Source organism: Amblyomma americanum, chromosome 1, assembly GCF_052857255.1.
Source record: "Amblyomma americanum isolate KBUSLIRL-KWMA chromosome 1, ASM5285725v1, whole genome shotgun sequence".
NCBI lineage: Eukaryota > Metazoa > Arthropoda > Arachnida > Ixodida > Ixodidae > Amblyomma > Amblyomma americanum.
Genome location: NC_135497.1, coordinates 192,710,009 through 192,733,822, shown reverse-complemented (window position 1 = coordinate 192,733,822; position 23,814 = coordinate 192,710,009). Strand labels below are relative to the sequence as shown.

At 47.1% G+C, this 23,814-nt stretch overlaps 1 protein-coding gene across 8 annotated transcripts in view; it reads right to left on the bottom strand.

Annotated features, from left to right (window-relative positions):
• LOC144114414 (glutamine--fructose-6-phosphate aminotransferase [isomerizing] 2-like) overlaps nucleotides 1-23,385 on the bottom strand; it is an 89,449-nt gene extending 66,064 nt beyond the window's left edge. For 7 of the 8 annotated variants that reach the window (XM_077648139.1, XM_077648142.1, XM_077648145.1 and 4 more), the window contains exons 1-7: nucleotides 23,161-23,374; nucleotides 6,882-6,989; nucleotides 3,584-3,673; nucleotides 3,361-3,486; nucleotides 1,083-1,270; nucleotides 292-353; nucleotides 115-194 (exon numbers count right to left, since the gene is read on the bottom strand). In XM_077648139.1, the coding sequence (XP_077504265.1) occupies nucleotides 115-194; nucleotides 292-353; nucleotides 1,083-1,270; nucleotides 3,361-3,486; nucleotides 3,584-3,673; nucleotides 6,882-6,989; nucleotides 23,161-23,167 (661 nt within the window). In that variant the 5' untranslated portion in view covers nucleotides 23,168-23,374. Of the gene's footprint in view, nucleotides 1-114; nucleotides 195-291; nucleotides 354-1,082; nucleotides 1,271-3,360; nucleotides 3,487-3,583; nucleotides 3,674-6,881; nucleotides 6,990-23,160 lie in introns of all 8 variants that reach the window. The other variant, XM_077648140.1, reaches the window with a different exon arrangement.
• Between the last annotated feature and the right edge of the window lie 429 nt (nucleotides 23,386-23,814).

Below are 23,814 nucleotides of genomic sequence, written 5' to 3'. Positions count from 1 at the left end.
CCTTAAACCAGTTTGACCAGTGAGGACAATTTCACACGTGTAGTCAGAGTATGCATCTGCAATTCAGAATGTGAAAAGAAAGGATAGGACAAGAAAATGGCCATACGCACTCACCTTTGCTGTACAATACTGGGATAAACTCTGTTGAAAGATAGGACTTAGTCTTTAGGCCAACCAGCAAAGGACTTCCCCTCCTACAGAAGATTGCAGCCCACACAGAAATAGTGAGAAATTGGCAAGTGATGACTGCACATGAGAATTCAGATGTGCCACTTTTGCTGTTTTTCTTACCTTGTGGCAACACACTGATGAGGGAACTTCTTACTCTTGAACACGAGTGCAAAAGCTCCCTCCTGAAGAGCAGAAAAAGTAATTTTAGAGGGCACATAAACACACATACAGTCTACAGTAAGCCTCCCTCATCTAACAAAAAAAGGCCTAGAAATGGCATCTTTGCTAAATCTTGCAGCTTCAACACATCAAGTTAGGTATAGGATTAGAAAATAGTATAAAACTTGAGCTTGCAACATAACTTTTAAACTTTTATTGCCTTTGCCTTATATGAAAGCAAAAAAACAGCACATTAAGAACACACACACATACAAATGCACATGCACACGCACATGTGCTACAATCAAGGCTCAAAACACTGGCTGATAATGCTAGAGCTAGGTTTGTGTCCGCAGACATTATAATAATGTTAGAGACCATTAAACAGGAAAAAATTTTCAGCATTTAGCCATCTAAGTAGTCTCGACAAGCATTCATGTGGGGTTCACAGCCAAGCATGACAAGCAAGATGGCGATGCCCCCAGTATCCTTTGAATTATTCACATTGGCTAGGGTCACTAATGTAGTATACAGAAAAATGCATATGCAATCAAGACAGCATTAATTTTTTCCTTTTTTATCTATGTCCCCAAGTAGATTTTATAAATTCTCAGAAAATAAGCCTCTGAAATCAAGCTGCCTCAATATTACATATGACACAATGATGCACTGCTTTACATTGTGGTTGTGATAAAATTATACCAGCAGTGAAATCATCGGCATAGAAGTGATTGTAGCACATGAAGGCTTACCAGCTGCTGGATAACTTGTTCCACTAATTCCCTGAAGGAGAGATCTGGGTGGGTGTTATGAATGTGCTTGATGAATTTTGCAATAACCTCCGTGTCCGTGTCAGACTCAAACCGACATCCCTTTTGAATCAGGAACTGCTTGATGTCCTTGTAGTTGGTAATTATGCCATTGTGAACAACCACAAATTCTGTACAGTACAAAGCAAAAAGATCACAAAATTTACAGGCAGCATTACTGAAGGTTTAAGGCCACATTTGTTGAAAGCACATAAAACTCCAGTCACAACAGCAACTCAATGAATGAAATGGCTAAAAATACAATGTAAACCTCCAGAAAATGTATTATGCTCCATGCTGCTTTTCATGCCAACATTCCTCGACCTACAATGCTACTTTAACCCCTCTGGTGCCCACTCAAGCCAGCATGCCAATATCAGATGCCATATCACAATGAACTCTTAGAAATTAAATTTTTTGTCTCAACCATTTGTGTCAACTAAAGGCTTCCTAAAGACCTTTTCACATAAATAAAACACTTAGATTTCCACACCAATTATCTAATAGATTTCACTGAAACAAGAGCCTACAGCGTCTATGTCTGCAGTATTCACAGCAATATTGTCATATTCTAATTCATACATTATGTTAGAGACCAAGGTATCAAAACAATGAAGTTAATATGTAGATGAGTAGCTGTTATCTAAAATATTTATTGCACACCTTGCCCTTGCACTATTTATTCTTTTCCACGTGTGTATTCATTTTCCACGTGCAATGACCTATAACACCACAGCTCGCAGGTTCATCAGTGGAATGTCATAAAAATGAGTACTGCCATGCTGTCCGTATAACTCGCACTGCAAGTAATGAATTAACTGTACTGAGCCTATTTCCCATGCACCATAATGCAAACTTGATTTTGTGCACTCGCTTCAAATAAGTCAACCTCAGCCAACAATATGTCTAACTACAGTTTTATAACAAGGGGCTACACATAACAGCATACACAGTGCTTCCCATATGCAGTACAGAAATTACTGCACGTAGCTTGGCACTACAACACTTGAACTTTATTCATAATGCTTCTTAAAAATATCAGATATTATACTATGCAGTTCCATGTTATTATTGTCTAATGGTATCATTGTTCTTGAAGGGAGAACTTTCAGGATGAACGGGTCTCAACTTTATGGCTATCTTTGCTTAATAGCCAACATTTCCAGTCAAAGGTCAGAATTCTTTAGAGTTGAGAGGACTGAACAGAAAAGACCATGCAGTCGCAGTGCTGAACGAAGAGGGACAGAGAGAACTTTCTTTAGAGGAATGGCACATATAGCCAAGAACACAAAAACACATTATGAAACAGGCAAATTAAGGGAAACAAGAAGGCTCTCATAGACAGAAGAACACATGCATAGCACCATGTTGATGTTATGGTGCATGGGAAGTAGGCTCAGCAGAGTTAATCCATTTCTCGCCGAGTTTTGTGGACAGTATTACAGCACTTACATACTTCATTCTTGGCACAGCCACTGCACAATAACATGTGCTAAATTGATGAATGCCTGCCAAATACGATTTCTATGCAGTTTGTCCATGTATGTTTGTCCATGTATGGAGGACAGTATGATTATGCTAATTATTGCACAGACCCCTGTTGCTTCATGTGATAGCACAGCACAGGTAATGAGACAGAGACAAGAGTCAGCTTGAAAATTAAATAGTCAATGCAATGCAACACATAGTCTTTGGCAGTAATTCTGAAGAACACAGCAGCTGGGAAGACATTGGGCATCATACAGTGCCCAGCAGAGCGTGCTGGGCAGACTGCCTGCTCAGTTAGCTGCGTTTGCTCCAGCCTCTAAAGCTATCACAGCAGTGCGTTCATTCACCGCTGTGGGCACGTGTACAGGAAACATGGTAGGCAATTCCCAAGATTTTGCAGGTGAGGCCATGAAACTTATGCCATCAGAAAGCTTTTTGCGCATATATCTTTCAAATGGCATGCAGATTCCTCATAATGCTTGCAGGTGCATAAATTCAAGGTGACATGTTTTCATGAATAGCCTTTGGACATTCTCGAGCAGAAGGGGAATATTAAATGCATGCATTCATTAAAAAAACAGATGCTACATCTGCGATCTGCCCAACGTAGTTCAAGCACATTGTTGAGCACATGCCTAGCTGCCACAGATGAATGTTCCACATAATCTCCAGCTAAGTGCAACTCTGTCACAGTCACACCAAGTGACTACAGACAAACTCACTCCATGCCTACCATTTTCAGGGTCCGAACGCTGTGGATGGCTGTTGAGGTCACTGGGAGCACCATGGGTTGCCCAGCGGGTGTGGGCAATGCCAATGTGTGTAAGGTGCTCATGGTCCATGTCCAAGTCATCCTTTCCTGCAAGCCAATGTGTATTCTTACCATTAGGCACATACAAAAATGAAAGCAAAAAGTAAAACATGGTTTCTGCAGCCAACTAAGGCAATGAACTCACGCCATATGGAATCCTCAAGGACCTTAACTTTCCCTATTTTACGGATGATGGAAATGTTATTCCCTTGAGCGTCTCCATCAAAAGCGACACCTGGATGGAGGAAAAAAAAAATGTAAGAGTGTTCACTCACATCACACTGAAGCAAGCACAGCCCTAGATGAGATTATGCAGCAGAATGAAAATAAGGAGCAAAAACAGTTACTGAAGCAAAGAAAGAATAACTGAACAGCATGGACAGAGGGTAGACCAAGCTTTATACAGAGGTGGTCTATTGCACGCTACTGAAACAGGATGGACTGAAAAATGCAGTAGACTTAATTGTGATAATTAAAACTGATAATTTGCACTTTCAGTTAATTCAAATAAACTGAAAACATAGCTGGCTAAGCAAAATCCTTTAAAAGCATTTTAAAGTTGCTTAAGGTGGGGCGAGACTTTGAAAATGGTTTTCAGAGACTGGCTGTGAGTATCTGTAATAAAAGCGATGGCTATGGATTTTGCTAGCAACCTTCTAAATGGATGCAGCTCGCATTAGAGTTCAAAACTAGATTAAAATTCTGACTAGTATTGTTCTTTTGTTAATTTTTTCTGCTTGTGTAGCTTTTGCTTAAAACCTACTCAATGCTGAGTCCTGAAATTTTGTGTAAGAGTATAAATGACAATGTCTCGCATGCGGGAGGTGCGGGGTTCGATCCCCAGCGCCACTGGGTACCCACAGGTGATGCAATGGGTACAAGCTTTCCAATGGTCTGGCTCTCTGCTTATTTAGGGTGATATGCTTGGGAAATGGGTCTCTGACCCCACCTTGAGTAGTATACAAAATACCTTGTGCCATGGCTCCTTGGCCACAGATGCCCTTGCACTATAAAAATCCATCCTCATCATCATCAGAAAAGATTGTCCCAAATGACCACCGGTGCCCAAAGAATGTACAAAGGACGTTTGCTGCTGGATATTTGGATGTCCGATGGACATCACACAGCCAAGGCTAAATTTATGTGCTTTAAGCAATAAATACATTTATGTTTTCCTTTCTCGGTGCTACAAAACTGCCTCCCATGAATGTATATATTTTTAGAATTAAAGAAAAAAAACAAACTGACTTAGCTAGACTTCCGATTCTAGTTTTAGTAATGAAAAGGAATTAACTGAAACCTAAAAATTATGTTTCCTTACACCTTAGGTGTTGAGAAAAAGGTATAAGCATCCAAAAATGCTGTTTTGAGCAAAATGCAGATAAAGCCTTTGAAAACTCCCACCTTTCCATTCAACATGAGCCCAAAAAAAGGATGAAAACAGCATCTTTGAAGTCGCGAATACCCATGTTTAATATGTTTTCTGAAACCTAAATAAATGCTCTAGCAAAAGTTCGCTAAAGAAAAGTTCTATCAGAAAGCTGCAATTAAAATTAAAACCAGATTTTTGTTGACAGAAAGTCTCACCCCACCTTAATTCGTAACCGGCCTCGCTCAATTCTAAATTTTTGTCTTGTTCCATCTTGATATGAATCACATGAATCACGTAGCACATTCTTGCCCATGCAAGTTCATAAGTGCGAGCATGTGCGAGCATGTGCGCACACAACCGTGCAACGGCAGGCGCGACAATGATCGGAGGTGGCCGCCATCGCCGCGTAGTTTCATTTTCTCAACTTCGCTGCTAGATCGCGACTGACTGGCCGCGGCCATGGTAGCCGAGTGACGTCTGAAAGAATCTAACCAACAGCCACCTCTTAACCGGCATATGGTTGGTCACGTGGTGTGGAGCAGCTGCCGGCGGCGCGGCGCCGTCGTTGATCATGTGGTTCGTCACGTGGTTGGTCACGTGACCAAGTTCCACTCGGCCAGCTGTAGCTATCGTGTCACTTCTGGTTTAGCTAAACCACCGCAATTTTTTTTCGCGGATCCCAGAGGCTACACTACACCGCCATTTACATCAAAACGGTGGCAACCCAACCTTTTCGGTAAGGACCATCGCGGGTCTGAATCAACTGGTGGGAAGATTTTAAAATACAGTTTTATCGGCGATAAACGAGGACTTTGTCACCGGACAAACGTCAATGTAGCCAAAGAGAGAGAGCTAGGGAATAAATTTTTACTGAGAAACATAATATAGATGGAGTTGTCCTCAGTGTCCCTTTTGAGAGGGGTGTCAGCGGGAAGTTCTGAAAAATAACAGCAATAAAAACAAACAAATTTACAAGACGATCAGACGTCTGATGCAACCATTTTGCGAAAGCAGTTAGCTTTACCCTTCACGATTACTTAGATGTTTTGTAGCGATAGTTACATTACAGTAGCATTTCGAGTATTCAGCGTGGGGGCGCGGCGGTGCCGCCATGCTGTCACGTGGTTGGTCACATGGTGCGGAGCAGCTGCCGGCGGCGCGGCGCCGTGGCTGATCACGTGATTTGTCACATGGTTGGTCACGTGATGAAGTTCCAATTGGCCAGCTGTAGCTATTGTGTCACTCCAGGTTTAACCAGAGCTAAACCACCGGCAATTTTTTTACCTTAATGACCGCCTTTACTCTGAGCCAAGGCTCCACACGTAAATGGCAGAATTTTTCGGGGGGGGGGGGGGGGGGGGGATGATAGTGGGCAGCCCCTTAGCTATGTACTTCACCTAACAAATTTTTTGCAGCACTGTGCAAGCTAGAGACCTCTCGTACACTCAGGGCCAAGGAAGACAACAAATAATAGTCCCCAAAATTTTGAGCAGTGTTCTGACTATTTTTCAAACAATTATTACAGTAACTGAAACGGTAGTTCAGGATGATGTTTTGAAAATGCAGCCAGAGTCATTCACTTGTTAAATCTGCAGAGAAAGTCTGCACGAACACAGCACTGCGGAGGCTTGCTGCGAAGGACTGCGTCGCCATTCGCAAACATGACGTACGCCGAGTCTGCCTAAAGTCCCTTGGGCTTTAAGTCGGCCCAGTCTTCACGCCACCTGCGCTGTACCTGCGCACAGCAGCTGGACACTGGTGCTCTTTCCTCCCTAGGGATGGAGCCACCAGTCGCGGGGGTGAGGGCCACGCAGGAACACGTTTTGCAGCGTACGTCATTCTGTTTGGCTCGCATCACCGCATCCTACACAGCACTGTAAAAGACCTATGAGATGAGAGTTTTGGGGTGTGCGGTGGGGGAGGCGGCTGCTGGGTGCTTCACTATCCGAGGCTACAGACAGATGTGGGAATTTCGCATTGTGACGCTGGTAATGCTTCAACAGTAAAAGGGAAGAGAACTACGTCAACGTATGTATTTGCTAAGTAATTATAACAGTCCATCACAATTTACCTGCAGAATCGTAGCCTCTGTATTCCAGTCGCTGAAGGCCCTTGATGAGGCATTCCAATATTTCCCGTCGTGTCTTCGGTTCAAGATAATTTAGGTAGGCGAAAATTCCTGCAAGAGTCAAGAATAAATCTGAACACGTGTGGTTGATGACATCTTTTCATTGCACTGACTCCTGATACATGCAAGCCATACTTGGCACGAAATCCCCCTCCCTAAAGTCCAGCTTTCCTGCTAGGTAGACATAGCTGAAAGATTTCAAATTATATGCACTAAGCTGAGACACAGAACAACATATCATACGATGATGAGAACAATTCTGCATTACCCGAACATTTAGTATGCCTCAAAACACTAAAATAAGCGATCAGCAACAACCAGGAAGTTTTTCTTGATCCCCGCGCAATTGCACCCAAGTACAAAACCGAAATTTTTGCCAAATATGTGTAGATTTTAACCGACACTTAGTATCCATTGCCTCGGCTGCTGACCCGAAAGACGCGAGTTCGATCCCGGCCGCGGCAGTTGCATTTCGATGGAGGCGAAATGCTAGAGACCTGTGTACTGTGCGATGTCAGTGCACGTTAAAGAACCCCAGGTGGTCAAAATTTCCGGAGCCATTCACTACGGCGTCCCTCATAGCCCGAGTCACTTTTGGACGTTAAACCGTCATAAACCTAAACCTAAGTATCCATTGCTAGAAAAATGACAGATTAGGAGCAAAATGAGCTTTCTAGAGAACGTGCTGTATATGAAGCAGGTTAGACGCACTCTACAAGGCTCAATTGCATTTTCGCCTTAATGTTCTCTCCGACGAAACGTGGCACCGACACGCACATGCGGAGGTATCATAAGCAAACCGTAAAGCACGTGTCCACTATACGCTCACTTTCAACAGCAAAGGTAGCGCAGAAAGCAACAAAAAACAGGACCTCCCAACGGAAGATGAAGGCGATCGTTACTGCAGCGCACGTTGTTCGGCGAAACGCTTACAGCGGGCTCAAGATAAAAGCCCGCGTGATAAGGTGAGCAGTTACCAGAGCAAATGTGCACGGGTGGCAGTGTCTCAGAGACAAAGAGTGCAGCGCGCCTTGCCTCCCGGCCAGCATCTGAAGGTGAGAGTGAAAGACGAAAGAGAAACAAAGGCCCACTACGATACCTTTTAGAGCAAAAGCTCTACTTCACGACAAAAGCTGCAAAAGCCGTTTCATCGCTGAAGCCTCACCTTGAATAAATAAATATTGCCGCGATTTGGTTTCGCACCCGCGGTGGTGCGAACCGATCAGCTTCGCTGGCCTGCGCATGAGAGGACTATGCTATCGGTGCAGCCCATCACGCCTCGCGTTAAACTGCAACACATTCTCACGTTGTGCGTTGCACGTCTCGTCTTCATCAACTAATATTACCATCGAACTAATGTCGCGAAACGTATTAATGACCCAGAAAAAAAAAAGGCAAAACCATGATCCAACCAGGCTAAACACACGCTTTCCCACGTCTACTCAGTTTAACAACGTTGAAACACTGCCACTTTTTTCTCTCTTCTTTTGCTCGCACCTTCCTTTTTTCCCTCATGACGCGAAAAACCAATCATCATCATCACTGGACACAGCATGGCTTTCATCTTTATTAGAGAGACCACGTGGTTTACGGTGACTGCAAGCTCACAAGTCACGACAGAAGGCGGCCGGTGCATGCAGCCTTTGTGTCGGCGAAGCCATTGCTACGCTAGAAACGAGCCAGTAAATTTGTTACCGCATTTGCAGAGAGAAAATGTGTTCGATAACATGTGCATATGTAATTAACTGCAACTATGTCTGCAGCTCGACTGTGCATGGGCAATTGAATGGGCATGGGCCTAGCTTGGCCCAATCGGAGAGGGTGGGTCGGGAAGCTGACGAAAGTTTATTCTTAAGGGGCGCTGCAAGGGCTCCACAACAGGCTCAAAAGCAAATCACGTGGCCAGAAGGCTTTTGACTAAGCTCACGGTGGGGCGAAATCCATCGCCGCGGCTCAGGTTCAAGCGGAAAATGAGGTGGAAAGTGTGATCAGTACAGAAACCATTTCTGTCCGTGGAAAAATTGGTCGTGTGTGTGTTGCGGTGATTATCAAATCTAAATCAGTCGCTTGCCGCAATAGCCAATAGGAATACAACGTGGAGGTTATGCTCGGCCCTCGCCTGTCAACATCTTGTACAACCCCGCGATCATTGGCAGCTGTTTTTAGATGAATGAACGGTCATTCAGCAATGATTACTGTAGGTGTTCTGCCTTAGATGTTCGTGAGGCATAGACAGTGTTTTGTGATCGTTCATGCCCTCTGTTCACAAATTTAAGCAGCAAAAAAAAGGTAGTCCACACAGTAATCGCACCAGTACACCAATTCGTGATAACGTATGGATCGTGCATAAAACGCACTGGCAATAGAACAGTGGCACATGAACCATGCGTACGGTGCAACTGACGTTTAGAACTACGAAACTAACAGGGCGCGAATCGGCCCTTAGTCCCTTGTCCCCTTTTTGTCCGTCGCTTAGTGCTTACGTTGAAAATGTACCAATGGACCCCTACCAACTCGCCCACATTTCTGGATACGGCTGTAGCCACAGAACTAATGCGACTAATTATATATAGATTAGATGCTAGTAAAAAAAAACAGTAGTCTATCTCATCGCCGCTAAGAGGTGCAAGTATTAAATGCATTACAAGAAGGACGCAGCACATTTTAGGATGGATATTCCTCAGGAAAGACTGTTTCTGCAGCGGCCCACATTACTCCGAGGAGCCGTGCGGTAGCGTTCGGTCGCACAGACAACGATGGCCACGGAGTGTTAAGCACTAGTACAGAAGCACCACGCCTGTTCGTTGTTTGGCACCAAGTCGGGGTGGGCATACAAAAACATAACATAGCCCTCTCACCCTTCCGTCGTCACGCACATCGTACCGGCGCCGCAACTTCCAAGATGTGCCGAGAGAACCGCAGCCGGTAACCCGGTTACCATTCGGACAAAGTTAGGAAAGTTCAGCGCCGTGTATGCTGGTAGTCTGTGTTCGGCGTGGTCCGCAGACGGTATATGTTCACCTGAATATGCCGAGAAAGTATTTCACGTTTTTCCGAAGTTCGACGCCAAACGTAGCCGAACTGTGGATGCCGGGCAGAGTGTCCGCAGAACACGGTCTCAAAATGCTATGTGCGGGGCTCAGCTCGCGGCACAAAGTGAAGCAGTTAGTGCTCAAATAAGAGCACCAGACAGAGCAGTAGCAATTGTCTTTTGTCTTTTCCAGGCGGGCGGGAGTTCGCGAAAATGCCGGCAATCAGACAATCTGCCTCCGCAACGCCCGCGTGCTCTGCCCGGGCACTGATGAGCCAAGCAAGGGAAGGTGTTAGGGAGGTTTGGTTGGCTTGGTTCTTAATCCCGTGTAGCGGCCATCAGTCCATGACAAGCTTCTGGCGACCTCCGCCCATTCCACCAGCCTCTTCTGTGAGGCCGGCTCTGAGCTATAGAGACCGTGATCTACCTACCTGCGAGGTTCCAGCGAGATGGTGGGTGGAGTTCTCGGCATACGAATAGTATATGTTCAAAGTTTGCTCTCGGAGCCCCAAAAATAGAGCATTCGGGTTTGTATTGACCCGGGTGTATTAGTGCCAGATAGAACGTCTTGTTGGGCTAGTTGGTAACTATTCATCTTTGGTTAAAGGTGCGAAACGCACACACACAAGAAAGGCAAATGGGACTGAGCGCCACTCCTTGCTGTATTCGGAGGTAAAATGCGCAAATATATAGCAGTCGTACACGCAAGGAACACCACCATGCTTCAGGTTTGCTATGATAGAGAGTGGGTGAAATAGTTATTCTCAGCCTTGTACAAAGATATGGACGTGTCGCCAACGCACATGCTTCCTTTCTTTACAAAAAAAAAAATGCTTCAATTAATTCCCCAGCTTTGGTATTGTTACTTGTTGGCAGAATCCGCGCACCGCCAAAACATGTCTCACAAGGGCGTAACGGGCAGGACCCTCCCCTTTGGCAGCCGATAATACGAAACAAAAAAAAATCCGCAAACAGAAGTTGCGTTTCTTGTATGCACGATTTTCCTCGCATGACATGCTCTGCGGGGAGCTACCGGACACACTGTACACCGTGCGTTCCACTGTTCCATTCACACTCCGCCTAGAATCCTTGTCACACGAAGGCTTCGTTATGCAGCAATGCCTTCCCGTCTGTCGTCGTATCATGCAGACTTTCAAAGCACCATCTTTATGAAGGGTTTTCCGGGCCCGCGCTAATTTTCCGTATAATACGAGTCATCACAGAAGTGGGGATGCATAATCTGGGTCCCACTGGAGTCGGAAAAACTAAGTGGAAAAGTGTTTTAGTGTAAGGGCCGCAGCCCGTGAAAACATGAAGAAAAAAAAAAGTGCCGCCCTTACACGAGTGTATACGGTAACGGACTTTTGATTACCTTGAGTGTCTAGAATGAAAACATATGTATTCAATGCCTTTAACTAGACCGAAAATTTCTGTCGGCAGTACTTCAATGTCAATGCAGTGCAGCTTTCAGGAAGAATTGAACAACGCACACTGTCAGGTAATGATCATGTGCGCCTACGGCAGTCCGTTTATAAATGCTATACGCAGACAAGCACAGCGCAACTTAATAAAGCACTAACGGTGGCTAATTACAGAACGTACTCCTAATACATTCCTTATGAATTCCATTAACTTGCAGCTGCATGCAAGTTACTTTTTCGACTGGTAAAACCTACTTATGTCCTCGTAACGCTAAGATTAAACGACAAATAATGTTTGCGCTGCAACACGCACCGCCGACACGCACACAAGAAATGTATGCATGAAAGAGACTTTTCAAAACTACTGGACGCGAAATACAAGCGCAAGTTCAGCGGTTAGAAAGCAGGGCCATGATCAGGCAAAGGAAAGGGGCACTATTTTGTCCGGTGGCACAAGGATATGCATTTGTGCAGGTGTGGCTCTCGTGACACCAGTACTACAGTGAATAAGAAACCTTCTCCGATAGCAGCAACAGTCCCGATTGTGCGACAGGCATCAGACCTCGCTGGTGCCACAGAAGAGCTTACATGCAGCCTACTATTATTACTAACACTTCCGGCGCAAATTTTCATCACTTCCTGAACTGAAGGAGCTCTAGGAGAACACGTGTACTGAACGAGCGCCCAGACTGCGCAATGTTTCCGAGCGCTAGACACCACGCCTATTCTCCACTCTTTTGTAGCTGTTTTCCAAGATCTGAATAGCAGTGTTTATTTTCACGACAGCCGAGTAAAACTCATTGGAAACTCGGTGCCAGACTACATCTGAGATGTCAATGTTCGGGATGAAATCAGTTGCTGATGATGATAATGCTGATGATCAGCTGAGATGTGTACACATCTTTCAGGAACCAGAGTTAGATTCTGCCGCACCTGAGTATGCCAGAATAAATGTGTGCTTTCAGACCTGAGCTTAGATCAGGGGATTACTTTCTGAAGTACAGAGGCCATAATGTTAAGCACATGAGCAAGAGTGCCGTTATTTTAATAGCAGACAAAATTCACACTCTTCCATTTCCAGGTGTTCATGGTACAAAGTATGCGGAGTTCATTTCGCAAGGTCATTCACATTCTTCCTTGAGAACTTCAAATGCAGAATCGCTTTATGCTGGTCAGTCATTTCTTCACTTAAAAGGTTTCAAAGCTTTAGCTGTGTTGCAGGACCGTTCCATTAACAGGAAGGCATAACGGAATTTACAGGCACGTTTTCGAACCAACCAAAGCTGAAGACTGTTCATGAACACCCAGATGGTACACAACGTGGGCTATGTTTTACATGCTGTGCCTCTGTTGAGATGTAGTAGAAGAGAGCGGTTAAAGCACGGGAATTCTGGAACTTCTATTTTCAAACGTTTCACCCCTGAGAACACTGTCTACCCTGATTGCCAAGGAACGCAAGCAGCTTCACACCTATAGAAACCTGCTTTTGAATTAGTTATCGGATGTCCTCCGAGACTTAAAAAGCAATTTAGAAAGGCAGAATGTGGAACTGGCCGCTCGGAGTTTCAAACTCCTTTGCGGCCGAAGCCCTGGACATTCATTACGACTTGCATGAACTTTCACGTTTTAAAGAGACTGCCCAATTTATCAGGATGATTATTTGTTAGTAGAAGACTATCAATTCAAAAAAAAAAACCTCCAGGGGTGCCACTATCGCGAACCGTACAAGCAGCAGATTTTATCCTTGAACGGCAGCCAAAACTGTGTAGCGTTTCTGTACGTCTTGGTGACCTGTTTTGACATGTCGGATTTCACAAGCGTCACAACGGCATAATCACGAAGGGAACTGAACGTTGTTTGTTCGGCGCTCACGTGAAATTTATGATTAGAGCTTTAAATTGTAAATTGTGAGGGGCAATGTTTCAAAGCGACACATGCATTATCTTTACGAGAGCTGCGCAGTTAAGACTGACAAGGACACAGTTACCGAAGACAAACAGGAATGGTTAAGCGCTCTCATAAAATGAAGTTCCAGCTAGCCCCAAACACAAGCACTTCTTAACATTACCTATGAACTCCGTAGTGGAGGCCTCCGGATTAATCAGACCACCTGGGGTTCTCTAACGTGCCTTGACATCCCACAGCACACAGGTGTTTTTATATTTTGCCTCCATCGAAATGCGGCAACCGCGGCCGGGATCAAACCCACGACCCTGGGATCAGCAGCTGAAAGCCAAATAATTAGAGCTGATCGCAGCTTGAACATAGCGGAGACAATAGCTGTCGGTACGGCCGGCCCGGTATAAGTCTATGCTTGTACGAACGTCTATGCTATGCTAAACGCTGCACAGCTAAAAATTCGCCGGCTGAGCGTTTTGCACATCATATTCGACTAGCAGGATGACGAGAGTGTCGTTACTTTTGCCATTTAATTTCAATTCTGGTAACATATGTAGGCCGCCACATGATGGTCGGAGCTTCCAATTAGACGCACCAGCTCTTCGAACGTGATTGATGCCAACTGCATCCGGCTGCTCGTTAGCTTTAAGTGAGCTGCTCATGAGCGCGAAAGTCGTACGCCAGCCAGCGTCGAGAAATATGCGCGCAGACATTCTCCACACGCGACAGTGAACTTGACCGGATAGAAAACCGGGTAGAACACCGGGTAGAAAACACGGTTACCGACTTGAACAGCCGCAAAGGAGGCCTCGCTTTAGGTGGCCTGAGTGAACTGGAGCGGAGCTGGTGGAATGTGCATGGCGCCCAGAAGGACATTAACAAAGCGACCATGCCGAGACTCTGAAGGAGAAGTGCATGGCAAGGCACACAGAGTCCACCGCGAATTCGAGGACACGAAAATGTTTAAGCTGCAGCACACGTAAATAGCACGAACGACGACGCGAGCCGTCTGGCCTCGCAGAAGAAGGGGCAGTCGACGGCAAACAACTGGGCCGTTCCTTGAAAACAAGCTACGCAAGCTGTTTAGTATGCACGCGGAACAGGAACTGAAAACAGAAGAAGAGAAGCAAAAGGGTTAACCCTCGTCAAAAACCCGACTGTTGGATAATGGGTCACACGCTTGCGGATAGAGAACAAGACGAATAACCTGCCGCCGAGAACGCGCCGAGAGGTCAGACGCGCCGGTTACGAAATAGACGCGTGCCTGGGAGGCAGCTATCTCCGGAGAACCTACGGCAAAACAAGTTTCGGCGTCACTGAACGGCCCAGCGTGGGACGCCGAGGCCTGAGAGGCACCCGTTCCGGGCGCTGCGGCCTCCTCCTCTTTCGGGCACCCGCAGGGGAAGTGACACCGGGAATGGAAAAAGCGGCAGAAGTGGGTAGCTGGGCCAGCCGTAGGCAACGCTAGGAGCCTATACCTGATCTCACAAGTTGTTCGCAGTGCAGTGGAAGCTACGAACGTAATGCGACAGCTTCTACAAATGCGCTCGCGGGCCGGCCTGACAAGTCTGGAAGTCGTCCCCTCGCACTCATGGGTGCCACATCCACGGCGGAAAACTAGTGACAATGCGGTCGGACGGGTACTGCACGAGCGACACACGGGGTACGCCTCGAGGTGCGTATGCCGCTACCAGCCGTCTGCACCTCGCTGCCTTCGACACGCTGGTTCCGCGCGTATCGCGAGCACTGGAAAATCCCGATAAGCAAGCGTTGCAGTGGCAAAAATAAAGTGAAATGTTAACTAGAAATGCGCGCATTCTTGTTTCTCGTCAGAAGCAACGTATTTGTAAACACCACAGCACATCGAAGACCATGCTGCGGTACAGCGGAAGTAATTCTAGAATGCACCGGCATACAGCGAGGGCGTTATATGCAAGCCATCCATTAGACAGAAGGGGAGCCAGGACACGAGTCGCTGCCTGCTGATGCAACAAAGATTCCTGAAACCCAACGCACAGTCTCCGAATATTACCTAAAGGAAAAACTGGCGCTACTGTCTGCGAGAGTTTATTAAAGAGCACTTCAACCACCGCGGGAGTGCCGGGAAGACGAGGTTTCTTATTTGGCTTGGCTAAAATTGACCCTAAAAGATCGATTCTACCTCGAAATTAGCAGCTTCGCCGCGAGACTCTCGTCTGCGCGCAGATGACATTTTATAACAGCGCTTTTCAAATCCTTAATAAATTTAACACAAGTGTTCGGCTGGTATGCAAACTTTTACAGCATTTTTCCGAGGTTTGCCGAGAGTCGTACAGTTATGGCTGAATTCGTTTTATACCGAACGATAGCCAAGCCAAATACGAAACCATCTCGGCATTTCTGCGCCTCTCCAAGGAGGATAAAATGCAGCAGAGCAAGTGCCCCTTCTCATGCATAGTCTCCACTGCATGGCAGAGAAAACAGTGGTGATAGCGTGCTTAACTGATACAGAAAACACAGAACAGGCACAGGACGGGAGACAGCCGAATACGCGCTTCGCCTGCCTGCCTTCTGTGCCCGCGACATCGCCAATATGAGGCACCGATCAGCCCTCGCTCTTGCCTTCTTAGCAGAGAAAAGCACGCCCGGCAAGAGAAACGCGCGCATTTGCTGAAAGTGGTCTATACAATTAAACTGAACAATCACATCTAAGGTTTCGTATTTTTCAGGTCTTAAGTGGAATCATGCGGGCTATTAATCTCACTTTTCGTGCATCAGTTAAGCATTTCGAAACAGCACAGACGCAGTCACCCACTAAATGCAATAGAGATGCGTTCCTTATAACTGTCAACAGCCAACACGTGAGACGCTCCCGCGCCCCGGGACTGCGTCAGGCGCGTGAACAGCCGTGCTGCTCAGAGAAGAAGAACAAACAAAAGAAGCCATGAACAGCGTTTCTTTTTTTTTTGTCCGCAAGCTCGCGAACAGCGTCCCTTAAACACCCTGCACGCATGTCGAGGTTTGCAACATGCCAGGGTGGCCGCGGACCTCCCTGCCGAGCGGGCGACTACCGGTTGGGCGAGATGCGCCTTTCACCTGCGCGTGCCACGGCGTTCGGGGGCTCTCCCTCCAGTACTTTCCCCGGCCCACCAGCGAGCGCAGCGCAGACGTGGCCTGGTTCCGGAGGCTCATAGACCTCCGCGCTCCCATTTCCCGCGGGCCTCCATCACATTATTCGTGAAGCCAGACGGCCCGACTGACGACGGCAGACAGGTCTCGCCTGCGCTGGTTCCGCAACGTACTATGCCGGAACTATACGACGGCCGGCTGCACCCTGCCGTCTCCGCGCGCACAGCTGTGCGGATGGCCGTGGCGAGGAAAGACCGGGCATCACTGGCATTAATGGAGGAGCTAACCGGGCGAAGCAGCGTCGAAACAAGTTCAGCCGGCAGCCAGTCGAAACCCGGTGACCGGTCTCAAAGGTGAACGGGAGCCGGACGCCCAAGGTCGACAAAAACTGAGGCGCGGCAGCCGAGCTCCTTGAGATAGAAAATTGATCGATGCACGCACGCTGCATCCTTGCAAGTCAGAATATGCAATTGCAGTTATCCATCACTACTACCAACAAACCTCGGATCAAGCAAGTGCACCCGCGTTGACAGAATACGCAAATTACCCAGCAACACGGTGAGAGAGGGTAGCGTGTACAGGAACAGAGGGTCGAAGCACCAATCTGGTTGAACTTTGACTTAGCCTGCAATGCTAGCAACAAAGCAACCGTAAATCAAGTTCGTCATGAAGTGGGCACAATTCACAGCAGGACAGCAGGCGAGTCCTTTCTCGGCGGTTGGAATTCTAAATGACCGCAGCGAGGCCCTGAAGCGGGTGACATGCTTTGCGATGCGCACAAAGTGAAGGCAGGATGAACGCAGTCCGCTCGCAAGGCTCTTGCTGTGGAAGTAATCCCCGCAAAAGCAGCCGCCGCGTACACGCGGGCAGCGAGCTTCTTCGCATGCAGAGGGTGCACGATAAAAGGGACCATGAATTGATATCTACTGAGGATATAGGAAAAGCGCACGAGCGATCAGTATTCCATCACACGGCACCGCACCGCAAAAAAAAAAATTAAGCTAGCTTCATTAACACCGAAGATATCGGCAATTAAAAATGATGCTCTTTCTCGCCCCCCTTAACCCATACGTACCGACGCGCAAAAAAAAAAAAAAAACAGGTCGGGACTGCACCCCTCCACGCCCCACCCTGCCAATGCCGCCTGAGCACGTCCAATGAGAAGGCTCGCCCAGATTACGTTATCGGGACAGGGGCGGCTAAGTAATGTGCAGTTAGCTGCTGCCCTAACCGGTTGCGAGGTCGAGCAGCAATTTTGAAAAATTATTTGTAAATTATAAGGTCCACTCAGAGCTTTTAGATTTGATTCGAATACTCTACAGATATGTTGCGCTAGAATATGACCAACATTATTTTAGGGTCCTCTTGGAAGGACCCCAATATGCCGAACAAAACATACCCGTAATTATTCTTTCACAACACTACTTTTTTTTTTTTTCCCGAGGAAAAATTTGCGTGGCTGCAGTCAACGGAGACCCCTAATCGTTTTGTCGCAGCGTGACGAGGCTTCACTCAACATGTCACTTCCAGTGCAATCCGGCACAGTGACCTCCACGAGCGTCACAATGCCGCATTCAGCGCAGTTATCCCCTGGCGTTTGCTTCCTGCAGACCTAGTAAGCGACGATTAAATTTACCAGCCAATGACCCACAGTCAGGTGAGCACATAAAGCCTTCGTGTTGCTTGCTCTGCCGCAATGCCAGTCGTAGAGGCGCAGTTATCGCAGTGTCGAGGCGACGGGCTGAGGCGCGCAGGTATGCACACGTCTAGACAGATCCAACGCCGCTGCTCTTTTACGGCTTCAGCGCAGAGGTATTAAAATAAAGGCAGGGATAACAAAATAAAACGGGTGTAACGTATGTACTGAGAACGCAGCGCACAGATACAGAGATCCGCCACTGCTGAACGCCGATCTTGCTCAAGCTACTGTGGCGTTTCGTAACTCGCACTTCTGCCAAAAGCACCCAACACTGCACCCAGCCCTTCCTATCTCGACTCTGCAGCCCAAAACATCACCAAGACAAGAGAAAGAATGCAGTACTCGGGGGGTTTCGAACAAGTATACATAAACGACCGCAACCGCCATAAAAGCGCCTCGCTAGCCTTGTGCCCGCAGCTTTTTCTGCCCCCTGTACCAGTGGCTCAAGCCCCAGCCAGACTTTCAAGGAGTCTAACGGTTGCGTTTGTCGTTTCGCAATTAGTTTTACCGTGACTTTTTTCCTTGCCTCCAAAAGACCGAACGGAGTTTTTTTTCTTTCTCAATCGCTGTCATCGCGACAGGCAGCCTAATGACAGGTGGCACGCTTTTCATTTTAGTGCACTTTACAAGGTGCCCGAAGCTGTCAAGCGCTACTGCCACCGTTGTGGTCGGTTATGGTAATTTTTGGCCCGGTTTAAAAACCCAAGCATTAGCACATGAACGTGTTCACTAATTGATTTTATTGGGAAAAGCTGACACTCTGGCCACGACAGCCGCATTCGACGGCTATAAAACACACGCCTACCAGCTTGCGAAGACAAGTGCTCGTCTTGACGAATTAAAGTGCAGTGTTCTACCAAATCATCGTTAAAAACTAGATTTGTGATGTCAACACTCTGTATTTATGCCAGCTGCAACATGTACTTTTTTTTCGCCGCTGTGTACATATTCCGAAAGGAAACCGAAATGTCAGTGCGATACGCCTGATCCCACGATCGGGAATGACGCCACTCCCGTCACTTGAAAGGGGGTGGGGGGGGGGGGGGGGGGGGGGTTGAAGCTGCAGCTTAGCAGTCTATGCCCAGCAGAACAGCACCCATTATCCGGCCTGGCTAAGAAGCTTCCTCTGTATAAACGATATAAATGAACACTCGGAGCCCCTTCAATGCCAAAAGGAAGGCTGGCCGGCGACAGCAACGCAGTAAAGCATGGACGTTAGCCATGTACCGGTTCTACAGGATAAGTTGATTGCCTTCCAAAGAGCTTCTCCACTCTTCAGGAGCAAATTGCAAAAAAAAAAAAAATGGAAAAGGGAGAGTCGCAAGGGAGGGAAGGGGGCGATAGAGTCGGTTGCGTGCAAAACCAGTAGTTCGATAGCACGAACCGATTCAGGTAGGGAATATATAGAAGCCGGACCTTTTTTTTTGTTGCTGTTGCTGACGTAGTGAGGGATACTTCTCCCCCTCTCACCAAACAACCTTCCCGGCAGCTTCAGTGGTGGTCAGGGCTTGACCACATTCCTGGCGTTTTCTCTATGCAGCAGGCGTACTGCAGCAGCTGCTGACCCGAGATTTCTAGCAAGTAGCAGAAAAGACGGAGCCGAACGAATTTCTCGGTCGGCCTTGGTGCTGCTAGCGGGGCGACGGCAGAGGATCACCTTGAGCACCGATAAGGCGAGGAACGCGCGCCGCGCAGAGCGGCAGCGTGGTAACCCGGTCTCGGCGCCAGCAGACACCGTCTACATCTTGCCCTTCCTCCCGAGAGCTCGCGTTTTGCGTCACGTTTCCGTAACGGTGCCGAGCGGCCATGCAACACGCCGCGCGCGCACGGAAGGCCGAAACATTTCGCCTCGGCCAGATACAGGCGCATTTCTCTGATACGTATGCTCGACAGAGTTGCGCCAACAAAAGGCGATCTCCCGCCGTGGCTACGCTATACTCTCACCAATCCGAGGAGCAGAACGACAGCGAAGGTGGCGTCTGAACAGAACTCTTTACTTCGGCTGACTTGCGCCCACGAAGAGCTGAATGACTCGGCGGCGGCGTAGCACCGAGCGTGCTCGGCGGTCGTCGAACCGAATGCCCGCCGCTCTCGGCCGTGCTCAATTTAAAGCTGATAGCGACCTTTCGAGATAAAGCGTGCACAGTCACTAGAACATTCTGGAACAACGCAGAATAAGCTCTGCCTCTCTGCAGATCAATCGAGATAAATCTAGACGAGTCTTGCGTCGCAGCTTTGAAGAATGAACGAACACTGCAAAGGCTCGCGTCAATATTGTGACCAGCTCGCGCCCTGATCAGAGTTCAAACTTTCTTTGGCTTAAAAGTTCTGGCTTTCATAAAGCAAGCCGGAAAAAGAAAACAGTTCCCGGGCCCTCGCTTATTTTGAGGGGCAGGGCCTCTGGCAAGGAAAAGTGCGATTCTTGTGGACCTTTAATTTCTCTTTTTTAGATAACCTCCGTACCATGTGATGGCAGACTTGGATCCTTCTAACTTTTCGGAATCACAAATATTCAACTGTCCGCAGGACATCGGTGCCGTGCGCAGATGAAGCGGTCTAGAATGGGAGAAACGTTCTAATGCGCGCACATCACAAACTTCCCAGTTGATAATTAAAATATTACGCGCCAAGCAGCGCATGTGTAAAGACTTTTTGCAGTTAAACACAGGCAAAACTGTACCGAGGTAGCACCAAAATGTAATAACAATGCTATTTTTGGTTTGGTCATACATTATTTGAATTTTCTTAACGGCCTTGTTTTCATAACGTTTTATAACGTTATAAATAAACGTTAAATAACCTTTGCCAACATTAAATATTTTAATCAACACAAATTTAACATCTCGAAAACGGTGAGGCAACATTGCATGTGCATGCAGGCCCGCCATTGCATAGCCTCCTCTGCCAGTGTGACGTACGGGAAAATTTAATAAACGCTTTGCAACAGCCAGCAACGAGGGCGGCACATCAGCTCCGCACTGCAGCACAACATGCAACTCGTATACACACTCACCTCCGAAAGGATTTAATGGGGTCAAACTGAGGGGTGTCCCATGAGTAACAGTGGCGAACGGGTAATAAGCAGAGTTTTCTGACAAAATAATGGGGCCGTGCACGCATTCTATGGCGGGCACAATCGAAAAGATTTAGTTGCAAAGTACCGCTGGTTGAAAAAATATGTTCACTCTAAGAAAAGCGGGAAAAGTTCTGGGACTCAGTGTTTGAAATATATTTTATTGTTTTACAGTTATGATTCAACCATTATAATAATGTTTAGAGGCTATATTAAAACAATGTTTAGGGCCGCCGCGGTGGCTCAGTGGTTATGGCGCTCGGCTGCTGACCCGAAAGACCCGGCCGCGGCGGGCGAATTTCGATGGAGGCGAAATTCTAGAGGCCCGTGTACTGTGCGATGTCAGTGCACGTTAAAGAACCCCCGGTGGTCGGAATTTCCGGAGCCCTTCACTACGGCGTCCCTCATAGCCTGATCCGCTTTGGGACGCTAAACTGCCATAAACCATAAAACAATGTTTATATCAAACGTTTAACAAACGTTTATGGTGCAACATTAATTTTTACATTATGATAACAGTAAAAGTCAGCATTTGAATAATGTTTACTTTCGATGTTAAACTTATGTTTTAGATATACATATAATGTTATATGTTGAAATATTTAACTTAGTTTCCTTCCAATGTAACATATCACGTTACTGCAACTTATGTAACACTGTTATAACATTCTAATGTTCGATGCTACTTGTGGTGCATGACCTCACCGCGTGTCATGTTCCGTTCTTTCATGCCAGCTATCCTACAAACTGGACTCGTAACGATAAACCGCGCACGATGTAATTTTCGACGTGGCTCAATGATTATTAAGCACGCGCAACTGCGGCAAGGCATGCAGGTATGTAGTACGTCTCTGCAGAACTGGGTCTCGGTAATACAGGCTTCGTCTTCAATGCCCACCATTCACTTTTTGTTTGTAGGAAGTAGGCGCCTTCCTCCAACCGGTCCTTTCAGTAGGCCACACCGCAGCTCCGATCATCAGCAGCTTCCCTCTTCCGTTTTTCTCTCGCGAAAGCAAAACCTAAACGAGTATTAAATGGGTCACGACGCCAGACTGGTCGCAGCAGGAGCACGGGCTCGCCCACAGTGCGCGAAGTCTGGCGAAATGACTATCACTTTCACGTAACAATCAGGAAGCGCAAAGAAAAAAAAAACATGTTAACGGCACTTTTGTGGGCGCGAGTCGGCTACTACAACGCTCCCCAGCGCAAGAGGGAAAGACGGTCAGCAGCACGTCGTTAGACGTCCGGCGCGATAGCGAATGCTTACTTGTCAAAACGAGATCAATGGTTCGGCGCGGTGCCAGCGCATTCGCGATATGATGGAAAAGGATTGGGAAACGCCTTCCTCGCGCTATGCGTGGCAGCAGTATGCACGACGAACGAAATCGAGTTAAATTGCAACATACATAACCGTTTAACGCGATTTCGTTTCCTCGCACAGTTACAATAATTACATGCAGTAAATTAAAATCGTGGCAGATAGCCGAAAGTTTTAAAAGAAGCTTGTTAGAAAACGTTTAGATGTACGAAAACGTTTTGCGTCAGCAGACCCAGGGGAAAACACTCATCACTTGACTAAACCATGCGTACGTTTCGAATGACACCAGCGAATAAATTTGTAAAATTCTCGAAATTTTAAGCAAGAACCCTGGCGTCACCCTCTTTCACAGGCCGCTAGGCAGACCGGCATTTGCAATACGAAGCAACCGGCTGGCTAGCATAACGGAATGCTACATGTATTAATAACTGGAGAAATTAAATCGGCGTAAATTGCGTGCGCAGCCAGCTCAAGCGAGAACCGTAAAGATAGAGCGCGCGTTATAAAACAGAAGATTGCGCATCACCACGGAGACAGAGTTCCGGAACGCCGCGTGCTACGTGACGGGTGCTCCAACGCTCGACACATGACACAACGTGGCAGTTAAACGAATATTACCACTCGTAATGTTAGGCAAACGAGTGAGCCGCGAAATATGGATAGTCGGGCTCACCGCACATCTTAAACGCTGCTCTGAAGGATCCTTCCGGCTGACCAGCAGATCTTTACGACAAGGGAATAATGTCGTGGACCACTTTCACAGTGCTTGAAGAGGGGTAGAAGGTGCTGGACAACCACGTCAGTCCTGTGCGAGCTGCATACTGAACGCAAACCGCGGTGCAGCGGTAGAAAAACACATGTATCGGCAGCGAGTACACGCGAGAAAGGGAAGTTGTCGCCGGAAGCCGGCCGCTAACGAAGGCGTGGCAGAAGCAGTGTTGCTAGACGACGCGAAGTGAAACCGAAACCGAAACTCTTCCGAGCTCTCGAATTCTCAGTGGCGCTTCAGAATACGCTGAATGATTCCGCATGATCTTGCTATTTGCAAGATCATGCATAGCAGTTATAAGAAAAACAGCAAAGATAGGACCGGGACTACATTAATGCGCAAAAGAAAATTTCAGCCTCACTACTGATTATTCTGCGGTAACAAAATTAAAATAAACATTGCGATTTTGTCGCCACTTCGAAAAGAAAAGTTTTAAAGACAATATGGACACAAACTACCAAATTTTAGTAATTTAGCGACATATAACGTGATTTGTAAGGATAGCGAGCTCAAACAGGGAGCAAGGCATCCACTGAAAATAGAGCAACGAAGTGGTTC